This window comes from Podarcis liolepis (assembly GCF_965112155.1).
Source record: "Podarcis liolepis genome assembly, chromosome: 11".
In the NCBI taxonomy this organism is placed as follows: domain Eukaryota; kingdom Metazoa; phylum Chordata; class Lepidosauria; order Squamata; family Lacertidae; genus Podarcis; species Podarcis liolepis.
In genome coordinates, this window is record NC_139565.1 from 43,892,700 (window position 1) to 43,910,579 (window position 17,880).

Here is a 17,880-nt window from a genome sequence, read left to right on the forward strand (position 1 = left end):
GTGGCAACGGCGTCCATGCAGGACATTTTGCAGGATTTCAAATGCCTCCATTGCTCTTGATAGCTGCTGCTACAAAGGACTGCTCCTAGGGAAACTGGGACTTGGAGGCAAAAGCCTACCTCCTGTGGCAGACCCTTAGGGCAAAGGGATCTGCCAGAAGGGGTGGGCTGTTTCCCACAGTAGCAGTTTCAATCACCTACACTAGAAATAGGGGCATTCAAGACCGAGTGGTAGTTATTCAGCTCTTCCAGGTCCTGGGAGGACTCTGAGGAGTGGGGACACTACTCCCTGTTTCAGGATGATGCCTCTTGTGTAATGATACACCAGCCCATCCTGCCAGTCCCATCCAACTAGCTTTCCTGAGTCTTGACAGACAGGGATCAAGAGGGCATGTAGATGGCCTCACCCCTCCAATTACCATATTACCATGGCCCACCCGTGCTTTTTCCTTCCATTCAAGGAACCATCATTAGAATGAAGTGTCTTCCTTGAGTGGAGAGAAACAACTGGATAAAACCTTTAAGCCCTGCTCTGAAATCAGCACACCCATCATTTATTCATTTTCATTTTCCATCACACCATTGGACAGCAGGCTCAATGTGGCAGTATATTATACAGTATATTATATAATATATCCCAATAATACATAGAGAGAGACACCTGACAGACTACAATCTCTCCTGAAGATCTGGCAGAATGGAGAGGCATCAATACAAGTTAGCCCTTTTCCATAAGTAGACCTTACCATACATCGTCTCAGCATTGGGAATCAAACTTCCATATCCCATTGCTGCTTCCCTTCTATCTATTCATCTAAAGCCACCTTCTTTTCTGAAGGTTTGCAAGCTCCTAATTTAATATAAAAAATGTGCTTTTGTACCAACTTTTATCAGATCCATGCAAACATCCATTTTGAATAAAACTGTCTTGAATAACAAAGTTTTAAAGTTTTATAGATAGCTTTAGGTTTCCTTTGAGCCAAAACTTGGCCAGATGAAATGCCATAAAACTGTTAAGTTTCCAGTAACTTTAAAACTCACACAACAATTTATACATGTCAGTAACAGCAGTGTAGCCTTTTTATAAGAGGAAGATACAGCGCGCCATGTGTTTTTAAATGAGCGTGAAAATGACATAATAGCTTTTAGCGTGGCAAGACTGGAGCATAAAACAGTCAGACTCACTGATAAAGCATTTTCTCCAATCACAAATAGATCTGGATCGTTTGTATCCACTCCTGCACTTGCCGATAACTCTACTGTCTGGAACGCTGACTGCAACAGAAAAATGTAGCATATCGCAATTAAAGTATATATGGTTTTCATAAATTGTAGGCAATTATTTAAGGCACAGAGCCTTTTTAAAAAGGAACACAATGGTATTAGAGAAACGGCATGCACAGCTACCTCCCAACTTTCAACTTTTATATAAATGGGTCATAGTGCTAATTGTTCCATCTTAGGAGGCATAATAATAATAATAATAATAATAATAATAATAATAATAATAATTTATTATTTATATGCCACCCATCTGGCTGGGTTTCCCCAGCCACTCTGGGCGGCTTCCAACAGAACACTAAAATACAATAACCTATTAAACATTAAAAGCTTCCCTAAACAGGGCTGCCTTCAGATGTCTTCTAAAAGTTTGGTAGTTATTTTTCTCTTTGACATCTGGTGGGAGGGCCTTCCACAGGGCGGGTGCCACTACCGAGAAGGCCCCCTGCCTGGTTCCCTGTAACTTGGCTTCTCGTTTAAGCTCCATGCTGAGTCTGTCAAGGATTTAAGACTGCGATCCTATACACACTTATCTGGGAGTAATGGGACTTCAGCGGTATTCTGCGTAGCCATTTATATGATTGCACTGTAAATCTGATAAGAACATGAGAAGATCCTGCTGAATCAGGCCCATAGCTGTCAACTTTTCCCTTTTCTTGCGAGGAATCCTATTTGGAATAAGGGAATTTCCCTTTAAAAAGGGGAAACGTTGACAGCTATGATCAGGCTTGTGACCCTTCTAGTCCAGCATCCTGTTCTCACAGCAGCCAACAAAATACCTATGGGAAGCTTGCAAGCACAGCCTGAGTGCAACTCTTCCTTCCTGTGGTTTCCAAGCTGCCATTCAGAGGCATGCTGCCTCCAACAGTAGAGGCAAAACACAGCCAGCAGGGATAGAAGCTATGGATTGCCCTGTCCTCTGTAGGTCTCCAGCTGTTTATGAACTACAGTTCCCATCATCTCTGGCCACTGTTTCTGCTAGCTAGGGATGATGGGAGTTGTACTCCAAAAACAGCTAGAGACCCAAGTTTTGGAAACACTGGTCTAAACCTCTTTTAAAGCTATGTGCTGTGAGACATTAAAACTGCCCCTCTCCCTTGTTCTGGAAGAAAAGAGAACATCTAGACATGGGTGGCAAGAGGTCACCATATGATCCAAGAGAAGACCAAAGACACAGCAGGCTTTAAAGGCTGTTTGCACATCAAGGCATATCGTGAATAATTCCATATACAGTCATATTTGGCAGCTGCAACATTCATATGGGGACAATTGCTCATATATGTCATAAAAGTCCACCAAACAGCTGCAAAGTCTTCAGGATCTGTGTTTCCACTTAATGCTTTCATTCCAGGATAGCGATGCATATAGTACTTTCTTAAGCTAACTGTCCCACTGTGACATTCGAGACATCTTTCCCATTCCGAGCAATTGCAAATTGGGCAGCTTTGTCTGTGAAAGAACATTTGAACATCTTGGCCTGGTTTACACTTGCAGGTGGTATTTCATGTACTAGGTAATGGTCTTCTTGTTCTTCCTTTAAAGCAGAATCTATTCAATGCTTATGTTATTATACTAAGTTTCTCCTTGCTGAATTTTATGCCTAATTTACATTGTTTCACATTGTTTTAGCTTCTGTGCTTAATTAATATCAGTTGTCAGATTTTTTTTGGTTGGACTTTCGGCTGTTGCAATTTATATTGTATTTGTAATGTGCATTTTGTTTTATTTTGTGTGTGTGTGAACTACCCAGAGAATTTGGTTGGATGGGTAGTATACAAATGTAGTAAATAAATAAAATTGGCAGCACCACTTCAGACTGCATGTGCAGGAAATCACACCTGATACATTAAAAAAATAAATAACTCTCCCTGTAAATGAGAAAGCCAGCATAATTAGTAAAGGGCTAGGCTAGAACCTTTCTCCCTGATATGCAAGCTTCCAACATGCAGGAAGCTTTTAAGATGAGACTGAATCTAAAAGTGATGTCTCTCAATCGCAGACTAAAGTGGCAAAACCCATTCTAGCTTTCTGCGCTCCAGCATCCCATTTGACGGCTTGTGTAGCTCATGTCTCCAAGTTAGCAGTTCAAAGCATCTCTTCCCGTTTTAAAGTAGCAACAAGGTTTCCCCCCTAATTGCACCTAATTTAGCCTCCATTTACATTTATGTTTTCTTTTTACAATGTTATGCAAAGTAACAGAAGACAAAACTTTGTGTTTTAGTGCTTAGCTCTAAAGGGATGAGGGTGGTGCTGTGGTCTAAACCACTGCTTGCCGATCATAAGGTCGGCGGTTCGAATCTGCACAACAGAGTGAGCTCCTGTTGCTCTGTCCCAGCTCCTGCCTACCTAGTAGTTCGAAAGCATGCCAGTGCAAGTAGATAAATAGGTACCGCTGTGGTGGGAAGGTAAACGGCATTTCCGTGCATTCTGGTTTCCGTCACAGTGTTCTGTTGCGCCAGAAGTGGTTTAGTCATGCTGGCCACAGGACACGGAAAGCTGTCTGTGAACAAACGCCAGCTCTCTCGGCCTGAAAGCGAGATGAGCGCCACAACCCCATAATCACCTTTGACTGGACTTAACCATCCAGGGGTCCTTTACTTTCTTTCTTTTCTTTTTTTTAGCTCCATAAATATTAAACAACAGAAAATATCCAGTAATTCATTAAAACATAGATGTTACTTACGGCTGCAAACGTCCCATTCCAAATTCTGGTAGAAACATTAACATAATACTCTGCTTTCAGTGCGATGTCTTTTAGTGTGCAAGTAATTGTATCACATCGGACATTCTTGCAGTTCTTTTGCAAAAAAGGGGGGTGATGATAATATAACATTAAAATGCGTCAGTATAGCAATTCACTATTTTTATTCTATTTTAGGAATTCATTGTTTCTCATTAATAGTTATTCCACAGTTCAGCAGAAACCTGCAGTGTTGTAGAACATAAAGCTACGTTGCTGATTTGAAGAGCTCCGCACATTATACAGTAACAGATCTGGGTTGCCACTGAACATACTATCAATATCCTGGCTCTTGATGAGTGTGCCTGTATGACACAGGTGTTTCAAACTTATGTTTGTTTCATTCACACTTTACAATTCCAAATGTGCATTTAAATCTAACTGTGCACTTAGAGAAACACATTAAAATCAATGGCAAATGAATATATCAAAGTATAGTTTTACAATCATATTTCTGTGTCAGGTAAACAACCTGAGATAGCAAAGGAGGAAAACATATAATTTCATCTCTAGTCTGCTACCCAAAGCACCAACCCATCCAGCTGCAAGAATTTTTCCATGGGTTACTACAAGCAACCTGTAAATTCTGGCATATAGTCACCCTGAATTTTCCATTTCCTTTCAGACAGGACAGTTTCTAGTTAAGACTGAGCTGGTTAACCTGAACCACATGATGATAGGTGCTAGACTGATGTGTGGGGTGTATGAAGCCCCTAAACTGAACTACGAGGTGTCCAGGTATTCACTTTCTATAAATAACAATGAAATAACTAGGGTCTCAGCCCCTGCTGTCATAAATTCAACTCACCAGTTCTTTCATAGCTTTGAAGTTCTCCTTCTTAAATGACACAGTATAGCTTTGTTGTCCTATTTTATATGGATTGATCCGTGCATCACAGCTGATATCAGTACCCTAGAAAGAGTATAATTAATTAATTAATTAATTAATAATAATAATAATAATAGATGTGAAGGACGACATGGAGATTTTATCTAGCTGATTAGCTAATGCCCACTGCTTTTATCTATGCAATGGCCTTACTGCATGTGTCAAATAAAAAATATATTATTGAACTAGAACTGACAGGACATTTCACACAAGCAGAAGGCAGCATTTCTGTTTTGCAGCCCCTGCTGCATTAAGTTCAACCCTTTTCAAATCTCTTAAGAGTAAAGTCCAATTGAGCACAGATAACTTTACTCCCATACTTGATGGCAGCCTTGAACTACAGGCATCCATACCTACTCAGAATTAAGGCTCACCAGTTTAAGGGAACTTACTCCCATGTAAGTATGTATAGGATTGCAGCCTTAATCAGTGGCAAAACAATGGAATGGTGGTGCAGGATGTCCTAGCATTGTTAATCTTTCCATACTGCATTGCATTCATGTCACCTTTATTACCGTATTGTAAACTAGATTCAGGTAGGTAGCAGTGTTGGTCTGACGCAGTCAAAATAAATTAAAAAAATTAAAAAAATTTCCAGTAGCACCTTAGAGACCAACTAAGTTTGTTCTGGGTATAAGCTTTCGTGTGCATGGACGCTTCTTCAGATACACTCAAACAGAAGTCACCAGACCCTTATATATAGTGGGAGGGTGGGGTGGGGTTTTTCTCAGAAGGGTAGTAGGAGATGGGTGATTGACTCAATGGGTATGGTAAACCTGTTGACGACTGCAATTAGTCCTACAGGAAAAAGCAAGGGATAGTAGGTAGATGACCAAACTGTAAACTGTAATTAAAATATCTAGACTATCTTTTCACCTGACTGGTGTGCAGAGCTGTCACATACATCAATGGACTGTTCCCTTCGGTGTGCTCTGGAATACGGATCTTTAAATATGCCATGCTTACTGGAATACTTCCTGTTGTGACCTGAAAAACAAATAATTATCTGGATAACCTCCTGCAGATGTTGGTTTATATTGTGAGACTTGTTTTCTGTTATTACTAACAGTGGGAAAGTGCAAGTTTTAAAAATGGTTACTACTAGAAAATATATGTGCTTATGAACTGAACTTGTAGAACCACAATCAAAGCACAGTGCAGAATTTAGACTCTAGGGCAGAATTTGCCTTCCTAAAAGCTTTCACTTAACCTTTTAAGTAAAACCTTCTTTTAAAAAAAGAAAAACAGCATTCTAATTCTCAGTGTCAAAACAATTCTATGAAGATGTGCAGGGAGTATTTTCTCAAGACACTGAATTCAGAACGAGGATTGTAGAAAGCTTCCAGCAGCCAAGGGATATGATTTCAGTGCTCCATACAGTTTTCCTAGCTCCTCTTCTCATTCTCTATAATGCTTTTCTTGGCCCATATACCTTCCCATTCCTCATTATTTAACATGTCATTTTTTAAAGACATTGGATTCTCAAAAACAAAATTCAGAAACCCTTGGATCCCAACAAAAAATTCTAAGCATAGAATGTTTGGGTTTTCTGGGTGTCAAGTCAGGGTGTGATGGCATGTGTGCATTTGGCTTAAAACTGGCAAAGTTTCCAAAACATTATGCCTTCAGGCAAAGCATAGGCACAGGGCTTTGTATGCACAGCTGCAACGTGGAAAGGATCCCAGATGTTCACTAGTGAAACTCAATGAGTCCTTTCAGCACAGTCTTGTCAGGCACACCCATCATCATTGTGTCAGATGATGAGGATCCCTGGTCATTTCTCTCTTAGTGCAACACACCTCACTGAATTGTCGTGAGGATATAACAGGGTGAGGCCATGTATGTGGTCTTTAGATACTTGCAGCAAAGGCAGCATATTAATAAATGCAGATAAATTAAGAACCTAAACATAAAATAGGTCAGGGGTCCCTTTACCTTTTTAAACATAAAATAGCAGTGCTACTGGTGGAAGACCTTAAGTCTAGAGCAAAAGTAGACCATGTTGAGCAGATGGGGTAAGTTTGACTTTCAAGTTTGCTCCCTCCCACCTTTGCCCAGGGCTGTGCAGAAGCAGATATGTGGCAACCTACCCATGGCCCCGTTTCCCTTGGGACTGGCATGCCCTGCTTATTCTCGCTCCAGCCCAATAAGCTGCCCTTGGCTTAGTGCTTAGTTCAATATGCTTTAGGAGGAAATGCAAAAACTACCGTATTTTCTGCTCTATAAGACTCACTTTTTCCCTCCTAAAAAGTAATGGGAAATGTGTGTGCATCTTATGGAGCGAATGCAGGCTGCACAGCTATCCCAGAAACCAGAACAGCAAGAGGGATTGCTGCTTTCACTGTGCAGCGATCCCTCTTGCTGTTCTGGCTTCTGAGATTCAGAATATTTTTTTCCTTGTTTTCCTCCTCCAAAAACTAGGTGCGTCTTGTGGTCTGGTGCATCTTATAGAGCGAAAAATATGGCAAATATTTCTTAGGCATTTAAAAGCTAGCAGAAATATTTACCAACCTTAACAGAAAAATTGAACGCGGGTCCAATTTCATTGAAAGTGTTCACCGTTGAAGGTATGTGGTTATCCGAATAAACCTCATAAAAGTTCATTTGGGTAAACCTGAGCAGAAATAAGAGTATCAATAAGCATTCTTTTGAAAATCTTAATGTTTTTTGTATTAGATCAGAGTCACTGAGTTCAGAAGCATATCTGGAAGAGATTTATTTATATATTGGTTTCTTTTTATTACACCATCATGGGGGATAAGCCTATCAGTGGCTATTAGTCATGATGGCAGTGTACTGTGTCCAATATTGGCAGCAGTATGCCTCTATATAGGGATGCGGGTGTCGCTGTGGTCTAAACCACAGAACCTAGGGCTTGCCGATCAGAAGGTCGGCGGTTTGAATCTCCGTGACGGGGTGAGCTCCCGTTGTTCAGTCCCAGCTCCTGCCAACCTAGCAGTTCGAAAGCACATCAAAGTGCAAGTAGATAAAAAGGTACTGCTCCGGTGGGAAGGTAAACGATGTTTCCGTGTGCTGCTCTGGTTTGCCAGAAGCTGCTTAGTCATGCTGGCCACATGACCCAGAAGCTGTACGCCGGCTCCCTCAGCCTATAAAGCGAGATGAGCGCTGCAAGCCCAGAGTCAGCCACGACTGGACCTAATGGTCAGGGGTACCTTTACCTTTACCTTTACCTATGCTTCTATATGCCAGTTGCTTAGAATCACAAGTGGGATCACTAGTTTTTACAGTTGCTCAGAATTTTGACTAGTCTTGTTAATGCAAAAAACGTTGGTCGTTTATAGTTACCTTGTTAAGTGAACTTCTGCATCATAGCGAAGTGGAACAGTTAGGTTGACCTGATTGTTGGTATCATCCTCTTCACTGCTTGCACTATCAGTAATAAAAATAACTGCATATTTTAAACGCCCAATGCATTTATAAACACAGGCTGATAATAATACCTTAACTGTTGCTATAAGCTGCAAGTAACATGCCAAAAATGTTATACGAAATATTATACTATACCTCAGAGCTTGAAAACGCAGAACTGCCAGATTCTGAAGATTTTTCAAATTAAAGTCAAAATGAACATCAAAAGATACCTACGAAAAACAGAGATAAAAGATGAAATTAAAATAAGCAAAGCTGCTTTCAATTATCATTTACAACAGTGACCCAGTTTGCACATAGCACTAAGCCAAATCATGGCTTGGAATGAATGAGCAAACATGAGTTCTCAGAGCACCTTCCCCAGTCCCACATTTGCCAGGCCTCCTGGGGCTAAGCCATTGTTTGGCTTAGCATTACACCTGAACCCAGGTTCACTGTCTGTCTCGCTCTAAGTACATATACCTGTACATACTACAGTTGGTTTCTGTGCTTCAGCTGATCTGAGGTTGATATATTATACTAGTATCAACTTGTTAGTTTAGTTATAAAGCAGGGGCTATCCATGGAAATAAGTACCACAGCTATTAAATTAGAATTTAATTTTCATCTATAAATATTAATAGTAAAAGTATTGCAATAGTTTGTGTTCAGCTTTTAGCCATCAAATATTTCAGCAAGTTACTATGTGCTGAAGCTAAACACCAAGGGGCCTGCCTTAAAGAAATATTGATGAGTCAGCTGTAAATATGCATTGCTTTCCCACCACCACCAAATCAGAAGCATTGACACTGATGCAATGAAAACCACACTGATTCCTAATACTTACCCTGTTGACTGTAACTGGAAGGCCAAGAGGTGCATTATACCTCTGAATTTTATCCTAAGGTGAATAAGGGCAACTATCCCCCCTCACCTGTGACATGCACACCATAAGGAGACTATGGTTCTTTCACTGGGAATCTCATGGAGCCAATTTTTCCACAAAGGAAATTCAATTGGTTAGAATCAGGCATAGAGAGTTCTGGGATGCTTGTTTACATCAGCAGAGCTACAATACACGTGCATGAAGTCAAAGCTGGTTGTTTCTGCAAAACCTAGAAATACACAGGAACTCTAAGACATACCTGTTGTCCTGTTTTAAACACAGGGTAGCTGATTTGGCAGACGACAAGCTGTTGGATAGTGGTCATCTGACATGAAACTTCAGTTCCGTCTACCTAAAAGTAACAAGCAGACATTTTTCAGCGTTAAACTGTAGAACAGAAACAGAGGGTGCTTGCATTATGTAGTGCTTACTCTGAAGTAAGTGGTTATAATACTGAAAGGCTCAGATACTGGCGTGGGAGAAAAAGTGCACAAGACAGTTGATTTTTCCACTAAGCGTTAAGATGGCTGGCTCGTTTCTTTCTTAAGCCTGGCAAACTGAACTACTAGAATTAGGCTGCAATTCTAAAACATGATTACTAGGGAGAAAGTCCCACTAAACTCAGTGGGAGTTCTGAGTAAACATGTTTAGGACTACACTGCACAGGTCTGATTTGTGACAAAATAGAACATTATGCAGTTTTGATATTTCAGGGCATATATTTTCAATGGTGAAGAGATTGGGTGGGATTCACACTCTAACAAAAGGGCACAAATTTAAAGTACCGTATTTTTTCGTGTATAACACACCCCCTGTATAAGACGTCTCCTATTTTTGGGGACTCAAATTTAAGAAAATGTGGGGGGGGGAGATGGCCCAGGGCTGTTAAGCTTTTTGGGGGGTGGGGTTGGGGAATGATGAAAATCACTAACCAGAATCAAAATGCTTACAATCCCTCGTGTTGCCAAATCAAGCAAGCATTTGCCCGCTCGCAAACAGCAACCCGCAATCTCGGCCAATCCACAACAGCCCTTTCTGTAGCAACCAATCACCCACCCAATTACCACAGTGTCAGCCAATCCAAAGCAGCCCTTGCAGCAGCTACCAATCAACCACCAAATCGCAGCTGACAAGCTCTTGCTCGCGGCTGCAACCAATTACCCCCCCCCCATGCACTATCCGTGTATAAGACGACCCCCATTTTAAAACATTATTTTAGAGTAAAAAACCCTCATCTCATACACGGAAAAGTACGGTAAATACTCTTCTAAAAATAAAAAGTTGTATCACTACCACCAATGACAGCGGTAGAAACTGAAATAAACATTACACGTACGGGTGAAGAAGATGAAGCAAAAAACAAGTTTTCGGAAAAAGCAATTTGAATTCTGGTGTTGTATGCATTTTCCTTCTGGTTTCTCAGTTTCACGCTGAATATCAATCTTTTGTTCTTACTGCTGATAACAAAGTGTTGTTTGCTGTTGCCAGGGAGGAAAAAGATAGAACAGAAACACACAGTTAATGTGGTTGAACTCGAGTTTACAAGGTATATATATATATATATATATATATATATATATATATATATACACACACACACACACACACACACACACACCATACACACACACACACACACACACTGGCAGAGGAGAGGAGTGCGGGGGGAGCACACCTCCCCCCGCAGCGCGATCCTGGTAGGGTGCCATCGTGGGTGCCCCCTTGCCCATGCTGGGCGCCCCCCGCCCCCAGGACGTGCCCCGTGCCCCTGCGGGTGCCGTGCCCCCGGGACGCGTGCCAGCCCCACCTCCGCCTGGTCTCCGCCCCCCCCCCCAGTGCCGGAGCATGAAGCTCCGCCACTGTGTGTGTGTGTGTGTGTGTGTGTGTGTGTGTAATACAAAACCCAACCTGAAATGTTGAACCAAGATGCAAAATTGGGTCTTACCCACTATTTCCTTTCTGTTGAACATCAAGCACAAGGTCCGTATTGCATACTTCATCCTCACCGCAATCTTTAACAAATGGTATCTACAAAATAACATTAAAATAAAATTAAAAATTTCTCCCATCTTCTTTGTTCAAGGTAGGGGGAATCTATATTTCTTTTTGGTCGTCTTTGGGAGCAAGAATGGGAAATAAATTTATTGAATAAAAATGAAATAAAAATCCAAACAGCTGTTATTACTAGTTCCTAAGTGTCATAATAAGGGTCTCTATGGTTCTCTGTCTATTCTATGCTAATAAATCAACACATTTATAATTCTGTAACCCAACTCTTGCTCAAATTTTTTGAACTATGTAAGCTCAAGAAAATATGCTCGCTTCGCCTTTCTTCGTATCATTTATTCTGCTTTTATTGTAATGAGGCTGACAAAGAGATGTTGAATGTACTTATGCCTCACACCACCCTCTCCAAATCCTTTCCCTGTCTCTCACCTGGTCTGCTTTCAAGTGTATCATGAAACAAATCATTTTGTTTTCTGAAAATATAACTATTAAAATTTTAAAAAGTACTTTAATTAAATAAATAAATAAACCTCAACTTTAAATGGAAGTTGAGACTTTTGGGATTAGTGATGGGAAAGCTCCACTTCGATCTCAATTCACACTTAGATCTCAATTCACACTCAGAAATAAACTGAGCTTCCCAACTCCTCCTTGGGTGGGTGGGTGAGGCAGGAAATGGCCCAGCCTTTTCCTGAGTCAATCTGAAATCAAAGGAAAAATCAATCTCTCTATACATTTCAATAGGTAAAAAGGTAAAGGTCCCCTGGACGGTTATGTCCAGTCAAAGGCAACTATGGGGTTGTGGCACTCATCTCGCTTTCAAGCCGAGGGAGCCGGCATTTGCCAACAAATAGCTTTCCAGGTCACGTGGCCAGCATGACTAAATCGATACTGGCACAACAGAACACCGTGACGGAAACCAGAGCACACGGAAACGGCGTTTACCTTCCTGCCACAGCGGTACTTATTTATCTACTTGCACTGGTGTGCTTTCAAACTGTTAGGTTGGCAGGAGCTGGGACAGAGCAACAGGAGCTCACTCCGTCGCAGGGATTCAAACCGCCGACCTTCTGATTGGCAAGCCCAAGAGGCTCAGTGGTTTAGACCACAGCACCGATTTAAGGAGACTAACAGCTCTCTTTGTTGACATGCTGCTGCTGCTGAAACTTGCCATTGAAGGCCATCTTTTTCTGACAGCAGCAGGTTGCTATTTGCTCCCACCAGACATTTTGCAAATGGATGGTAAGTCAGGAAGTATTCTCTGATGAAATTTTCAATGTGAGTCAGGATTTGGGGGCTTGTAAAGCTGTTCTCAACTGAGGCATTGCTAGTCCCTGAACTTTGTATATGGGTCCAAAGAATGCTGACTCCTGTGCTTGTTAACAAATTCTATATTTTTAGTCTAGTCATGGCACTGATAGATTTAGCCGATCAGTGCCACTAAAACAACCTAGTTTTCTGTTACTATAGTGGGACTCATATTGATCACATGTCAACTTATTGATTATGCAGCAAGAGTAATGTGTGTTAATATACTTACACTGTAAGTAACAGATGCAGGGGAAGTTTTGTCAAGAGCAGGACTTGAACCAGGATTATTGAGGCCAATATCAACACGCACACTAAGAGAGTTGACAGCATCAGAGGGCTCCTATAAACACAAACATAGAAATACAAACCACCAGCTGAAATCTGTTCAGTTAATATTTCTCATATACACAACTGCTGGCTGAGAATACCTGTAATTCAGTGGTCCAAATGATCTGATGTTGTTGCTTAGTCGTTTAGTTGTGTCTGACTCTTCATAACCCCATGGACAAGAGCATGCCAGGCACTCCTGTCTTCCACTGCCTCCCGCAGCTTGGTCAAACTCATGCTGGTAGCTTCAAGCATGAGTCTGACCAAGCTGCGAGAGGCAGTGGAAGACAGGAGTTTCTGGCTCTGATAAATAATATTGAATTTTTTTTTTAATACACTGCATTCTGCCGAACATTTTGTTTTTGTACAAGACTAACTTATCACAGTACTACCCCTTCCTAATTACATTTACCCAAACCATGGGTGGGGAGTGGCTGAGTGATTGAACACACGGCGGTTTTAGTAAAGAGATGACACTCCGGACTACAATTCCCAGCGCCGCATATGCTAAAGACGGCCCTGCCCAAGGTGGCTAACACCTCCACAATAAAAAATAAAAGCTGTTGCAGTTAAAAACATTATCTCAGCTAGCTACCGCAGGGTTACCAGGAGCAGTGTTTTTAAGCCACCAAATGCCTAGACAGGGATGTCTTTATATTCCTCCTGAGTCAGCAATTAGGGATACAGGCACACCACACCAGGAACAGCATCCCACAACGTCCACTGAAAAGGCCCTGTCAACACCAACTGGGCAGCCCCCAGTGGCAGCAGCACCTCCTCTGCCAATCCTAAGGTCTGCGATGGTTGTTATTGATAGGTGATGGAGTTTATATACAGATGCCAATGGAACATTCCATCATATGATCTCTCAATGGCTGTCTGAAGTTGTACAGGCAGACTAGCTGCAAGCTGCAACTGTTACCTGCTGTTTGCAAGGGCCAGGCCACAACCATTCATTTCTACAAATATGCATAACATATAGATCAGTTAGCTAATATCTACCTGAACATTAAAAACATGTTCCTTGCAGTTCTCCGTGGAGCGGACTAGGATATTATTCTGTAGATACCTCTCCTTATTTTCTTTAAACAATCCTCGGGAAGTCACTCGAGAAGACAAGAGATCAGCATCCAATGTCAGGTTGTATCTGATATCTAAAAAGGAAAAAAAAAGGTACATATTTTAAAGGAATCTGTTTGTTCATTGAGAAATTTACATCGCACCCTTCTAATGCAAATTTATTACTCGGGGCAGCTTACAACAATAAAAAAAACACAACTTCAAACATCAGTTAAAAACACTTCATATCTTCATGATCCTTTATAACTGCTCTTCGGCAGCCCAGTGAAAAAGAAGACAAGAGAAAAAGTTGTGAAGGAAAGGGAATTTCAGCTATTATGAATTGTCAAGAACACCAGATAAAATTATCTCTCCTACACAATTATTCAAGGAGCATCTGGTTACCCTACTGTGAGGAGGGGGAGCCTAAGTTCACATATATTTGTTCCTACACAAATAACTGGAATATTCAGTACTAAACCTACCCTGGTGATGCACTGGTGCTGTCCACAGAAGGACAAGAAATTTTGCATTTTTGATACAGCTTTTCAGTGGCACAATCACACACATCTCCTTTATTCTTTTATTTGCAATTATTGAAAATATTTTCATCCCAGCCTTAATCAGAAGTAAGAATTTTACTTAAATCAACAATGCAACCCTATACATGTCTACTCGGGAGTATATCCCACCAAGTGTAGTGAAGCTTATGCCCATAAGGGATCTTGCAATTGCAGCCTTACAGTAGTAGGTCATCTTGCCCCAACAAGTAATACTCTTTTAAAAAAAATAATAATCATGTAAAACAAGACTGTAGAAATACTTACCCACTTGATTTGTCCTGTGAGCAGGTCTAAAGGTTGCACTGAAACATATGTGGAGAACTACCTCTGTATTCCTGTTTAGCAAGCTTATCTTCTTCGGTGTAGCTGATACATGGATGGACACAGCAGCAATACTCTGAGACCTGAAATACAAACAGGCAGATTTGCCTGTAAACTTAATTGCAAAAAAGGGAGATTTGTTCTGAGGAGGCATCTATCTAGAATTTATACTTACAAAATCAACAGTCAATTAGGCTGCATTCGTATACACAATAGGGAGCTAGTCCCATAGAATATAGTGCGACCTCAGGCTAAACATATATTCAGTACTGAGTTGAATGCCACCCTAAATTTCTTTCTCTCATTCAGAATTAAGTTAGGGACTGGAAGAGAAGCAGTGGGAGAAGGGTCATTAATAATAATAATAATAATAATAATAATAATAATAATAAATTTTATTTATATCCCGCCCTCCCCAGCCAAAGCCGGGCTCAGGGCGGCTAACAACAATAAAACAGTACAAAAGTACAGCACAAACAACACTCTAAAATCATTCATTATAAAATTAATTAATTCAAGCCACTGGCAACCATTGGGCCAGAGCTCCGCGAAGATTGCCGAGGGAGTGAGTCAGGCTGTGCCCTGGCCAAAGGCCTGGTCTTGCAGGCCCTGTGGAAAGATGTCAAGTCCCGCAGGGCCCTGGTCTCTTGTGACAGAGTGTTCCACCAGATCGGAGCCACGGCCGAAAAAGCCCAGGCTCTAGTTGAGGCCAGCCTAACTTCTCTGTGGCCTGGGACCTTCAAGATGTTTTAATTTGAAGACCGCAAGTTTCTCTGTGGGGCATACCAGGAGAGGCGGTCCCGTAGGTACAAGGGTCCTAGGCTGTATAGGGCTTTAAAGGTTAAAACCAGCACCTTAAACCTGATCCTATACTCCACCGGGAGCCAGTGCAGCTGGTATAGCACCGGGTGAATGTGATCTCGCAGCGAAGACCCCATAAGGAGTCTCGCTGCAGCATTCTGCACCCGCTGGAGTTTCTGGGTCAGTCTCAAGGGCAGCCCCACGTTGTAGGAATGAAAAATCACAGGAGACGAGAGGCAGGTGTAACATGAGGCGCCTGTCTGGGCGGACCCTGAGAGCCTCTTTTATTGAATATTACAAGCATTGCCACAGGTGTGCTTGTCGCTGATTGGTTGATACATAAGCATAAGGCGGGAATTACATGTGAGAGGTGGGGATTACGTGTGATCATTTATCATCGATGGAGTAAAGGCTGGGAATCGAAGCTGGAACTAGACAGGCATGAAGCCTCCTAATTAAATTGTAACTAGAGATTAATATGGCACGAAACAATATAACAATCAAGTTCTGTAGATGTGGTCAGCTAGGCATAAAGAACAAGTCATCATGAACTTGGGGTGAGCTGAGCAAGGAGAGAATGTCTTGGTGTTTAGAACAGAACTGTACAGTGTGTGCAAAAGCAGGGAAAAGATTATAAGCAAGACTTTCTAGAATGCAAGAGAAAAGGTGCAAGGCTTCCCCAAAATGCAGCAAGTATGGGCAGAAGGAAAACTTCCCTTTATCTCCCCCTTTCTTTTCTTGTTTGCGAGGCATTCTGGGTAAATAAGGCAAAAATATTTCAGGATTAGTGGTGTGCCAACAAATGCCCAAAATAAGTTCGCCAGGGTCGATGGGACAAAAATATTTCGGGATACGTGGTTTGCCAACGCATGCCCAAAATAAATCCGTCCAGGATCGATGGGACAAGAATATTTCAGGATACGTGGTCTGCCAGCGTATGCCCAAAATAAATCCGTCCACATCTCACCATAGGTTTACTGTTGGTGTTGCCATTTCGCAAAGTAGGCAGCAAGGAGTTTATTGGGTGGTTGAGGGGGAGAGAGAAGGCGAGAGAAAAGACTTATGAGGCCAGGAACGCATTGAAGGAAGCAACATAACAAAATTAAGATGCATATAATGACAAGGGCATATTGAAAGAGCTTACGAAGAGCGAGTTACAATAATCCAGTCTGGAGGTGACCATCGCGTGGATCACAGTGGCTAGGTCAGGGCGAGAGAGGTAAGGAGCCAACTGCTTAGCTTGGCGGAGATGGAAAAATGCCGCCTTTGTTGTAGCTGCAATCTGCACCTCCATGGAAAGGGAGGTGTCGAAGATTACACCCAAACTCTTAACGGACGGTGCTGGCACTAATTGCGCCCCCGTAAGAGATGGGAGTTGCCCCCCCCAATCCCATATCGTCCCGTCCCAGCCACAGGACCTCTGTCTTCAAAGGATTTAGCTTCAACCGGCTCCCACGTAACCATCCAGCCACAGCTTCCAAACATCTGGTCAGTGTGTCTGGGGCCGAGTCAGGATGGCCATCCATCAACAGATAGAGTTGGGTGTCATCAGCATACTGATGGCAACCCAGCCCAAAACTCCGGACAAGCTGGGCGAGGGGGCACATAAAGATGTTGAAAAGCATCGGGGAGAGTATCGCACCCTGAGGTACTCCACACACCAAGGAGTGGCACGATGACAATTCCCCCCCCCCAAGCACCACCCTCTGTCCCCGACCAGAGAGAAACGAGCGCAGCCATTGAAGGACTGTGCCCTGGATCCCCACGTCAGCAAGGCGGTGGTCCAGAAGTTCGTGACTGACCATGTCGAAAGCTGCTGACAGATCTAGAAGAATCAGCAGCCCTGACCCACCTTGACCCAGCTGTCTATGAAGATCATTTGTTAAGGCAACCAGAGCCGTCTCGGCCCCATGACCAGCGCGGAAGCCGGACTGGAATGGATCCAGAGCCGATTAAAGATATTTGTTGCTTTTTTTAAAAAAAAACCATGTCTCACCAGAGTTGAATCACGTTTCCATCAGAGCCCACAGATACATCAGTGATCCCATCACCATTTAAATCACTATGGCCATCTATTGATCTTCCAAAATACTGGAGCTGCTGTCCAAATGCAGGGTCTGATCCCAAAATTTTCTGAGAAGAGAAATATTTGTATCAGGCATGTTGATGTTTTCATTCACATATGGGTTATTTTGAGGATTCTCCCTTGCTCAAATGTTTCATATTAGCAATGAAGTTATTGATTTTCATCATTGGCTTTTGAGTTAGTTTGAAAAGCACATGCATCTGACGAAGTAGTATCTAGCCTTGCAAACATAATTCCACAA

General features: G+C 42.1%; 1 protein-coding gene across 2 annotated transcripts in view; it reads right to left on the minus strand.

The window, feature by feature from the left end:
• ITGA2 (integrin subunit alpha 2) overlaps nucleotides 1–17,880 on the minus strand; it is a 57,559-nt gene that overhangs the window by 6,202 nt on the left and 33,477 nt on the right. For both annotated transcript variants that reach the window (XM_083465726.1, XM_083465727.1), the window contains exons 15-28: nucleotides 17,550–17,686; nucleotides 14,696–14,835; nucleotides 13,812–13,963; nucleotides 12,712–12,822; nucleotides 11,110–11,192; nucleotides 10,501–10,642; nucleotides 9,424–9,516; nucleotides 8,435–8,511; nucleotides 8,216–8,299; nucleotides 7,421–7,523; nucleotides 5,786–5,896; nucleotides 4,829–4,933; nucleotides 3,964–4,077; nucleotides 1,185–1,274 (exon numbers count right to left, since the gene is read on the minus strand). In XM_083465726.1, coding sequence (XP_083321852.1) covers nucleotides 1,185–1,274; nucleotides 3,964–4,077; nucleotides 4,829–4,933; nucleotides 5,786–5,896; nucleotides 7,421–7,523; nucleotides 8,216–8,299; nucleotides 8,435–8,511; nucleotides 9,424–9,516; nucleotides 10,501–10,642; nucleotides 11,110–11,192; nucleotides 12,712–12,822; nucleotides 13,812–13,963; nucleotides 14,696–14,835; nucleotides 17,550–17,686 — 1,542 coding nt within the window. The remainder of the gene's footprint in view (nucleotides 1–1,184; nucleotides 1,275–3,963; nucleotides 4,078–4,828; nucleotides 4,934–5,785; nucleotides 5,897–7,420; nucleotides 7,524–8,215; nucleotides 8,300–8,434; nucleotides 8,512–9,423; nucleotides 9,517–10,500; nucleotides 10,643–11,109; nucleotides 11,193–12,711; nucleotides 12,823–13,811; nucleotides 13,964–14,695; nucleotides 14,836–17,549; nucleotides 17,687–17,880) is intronic.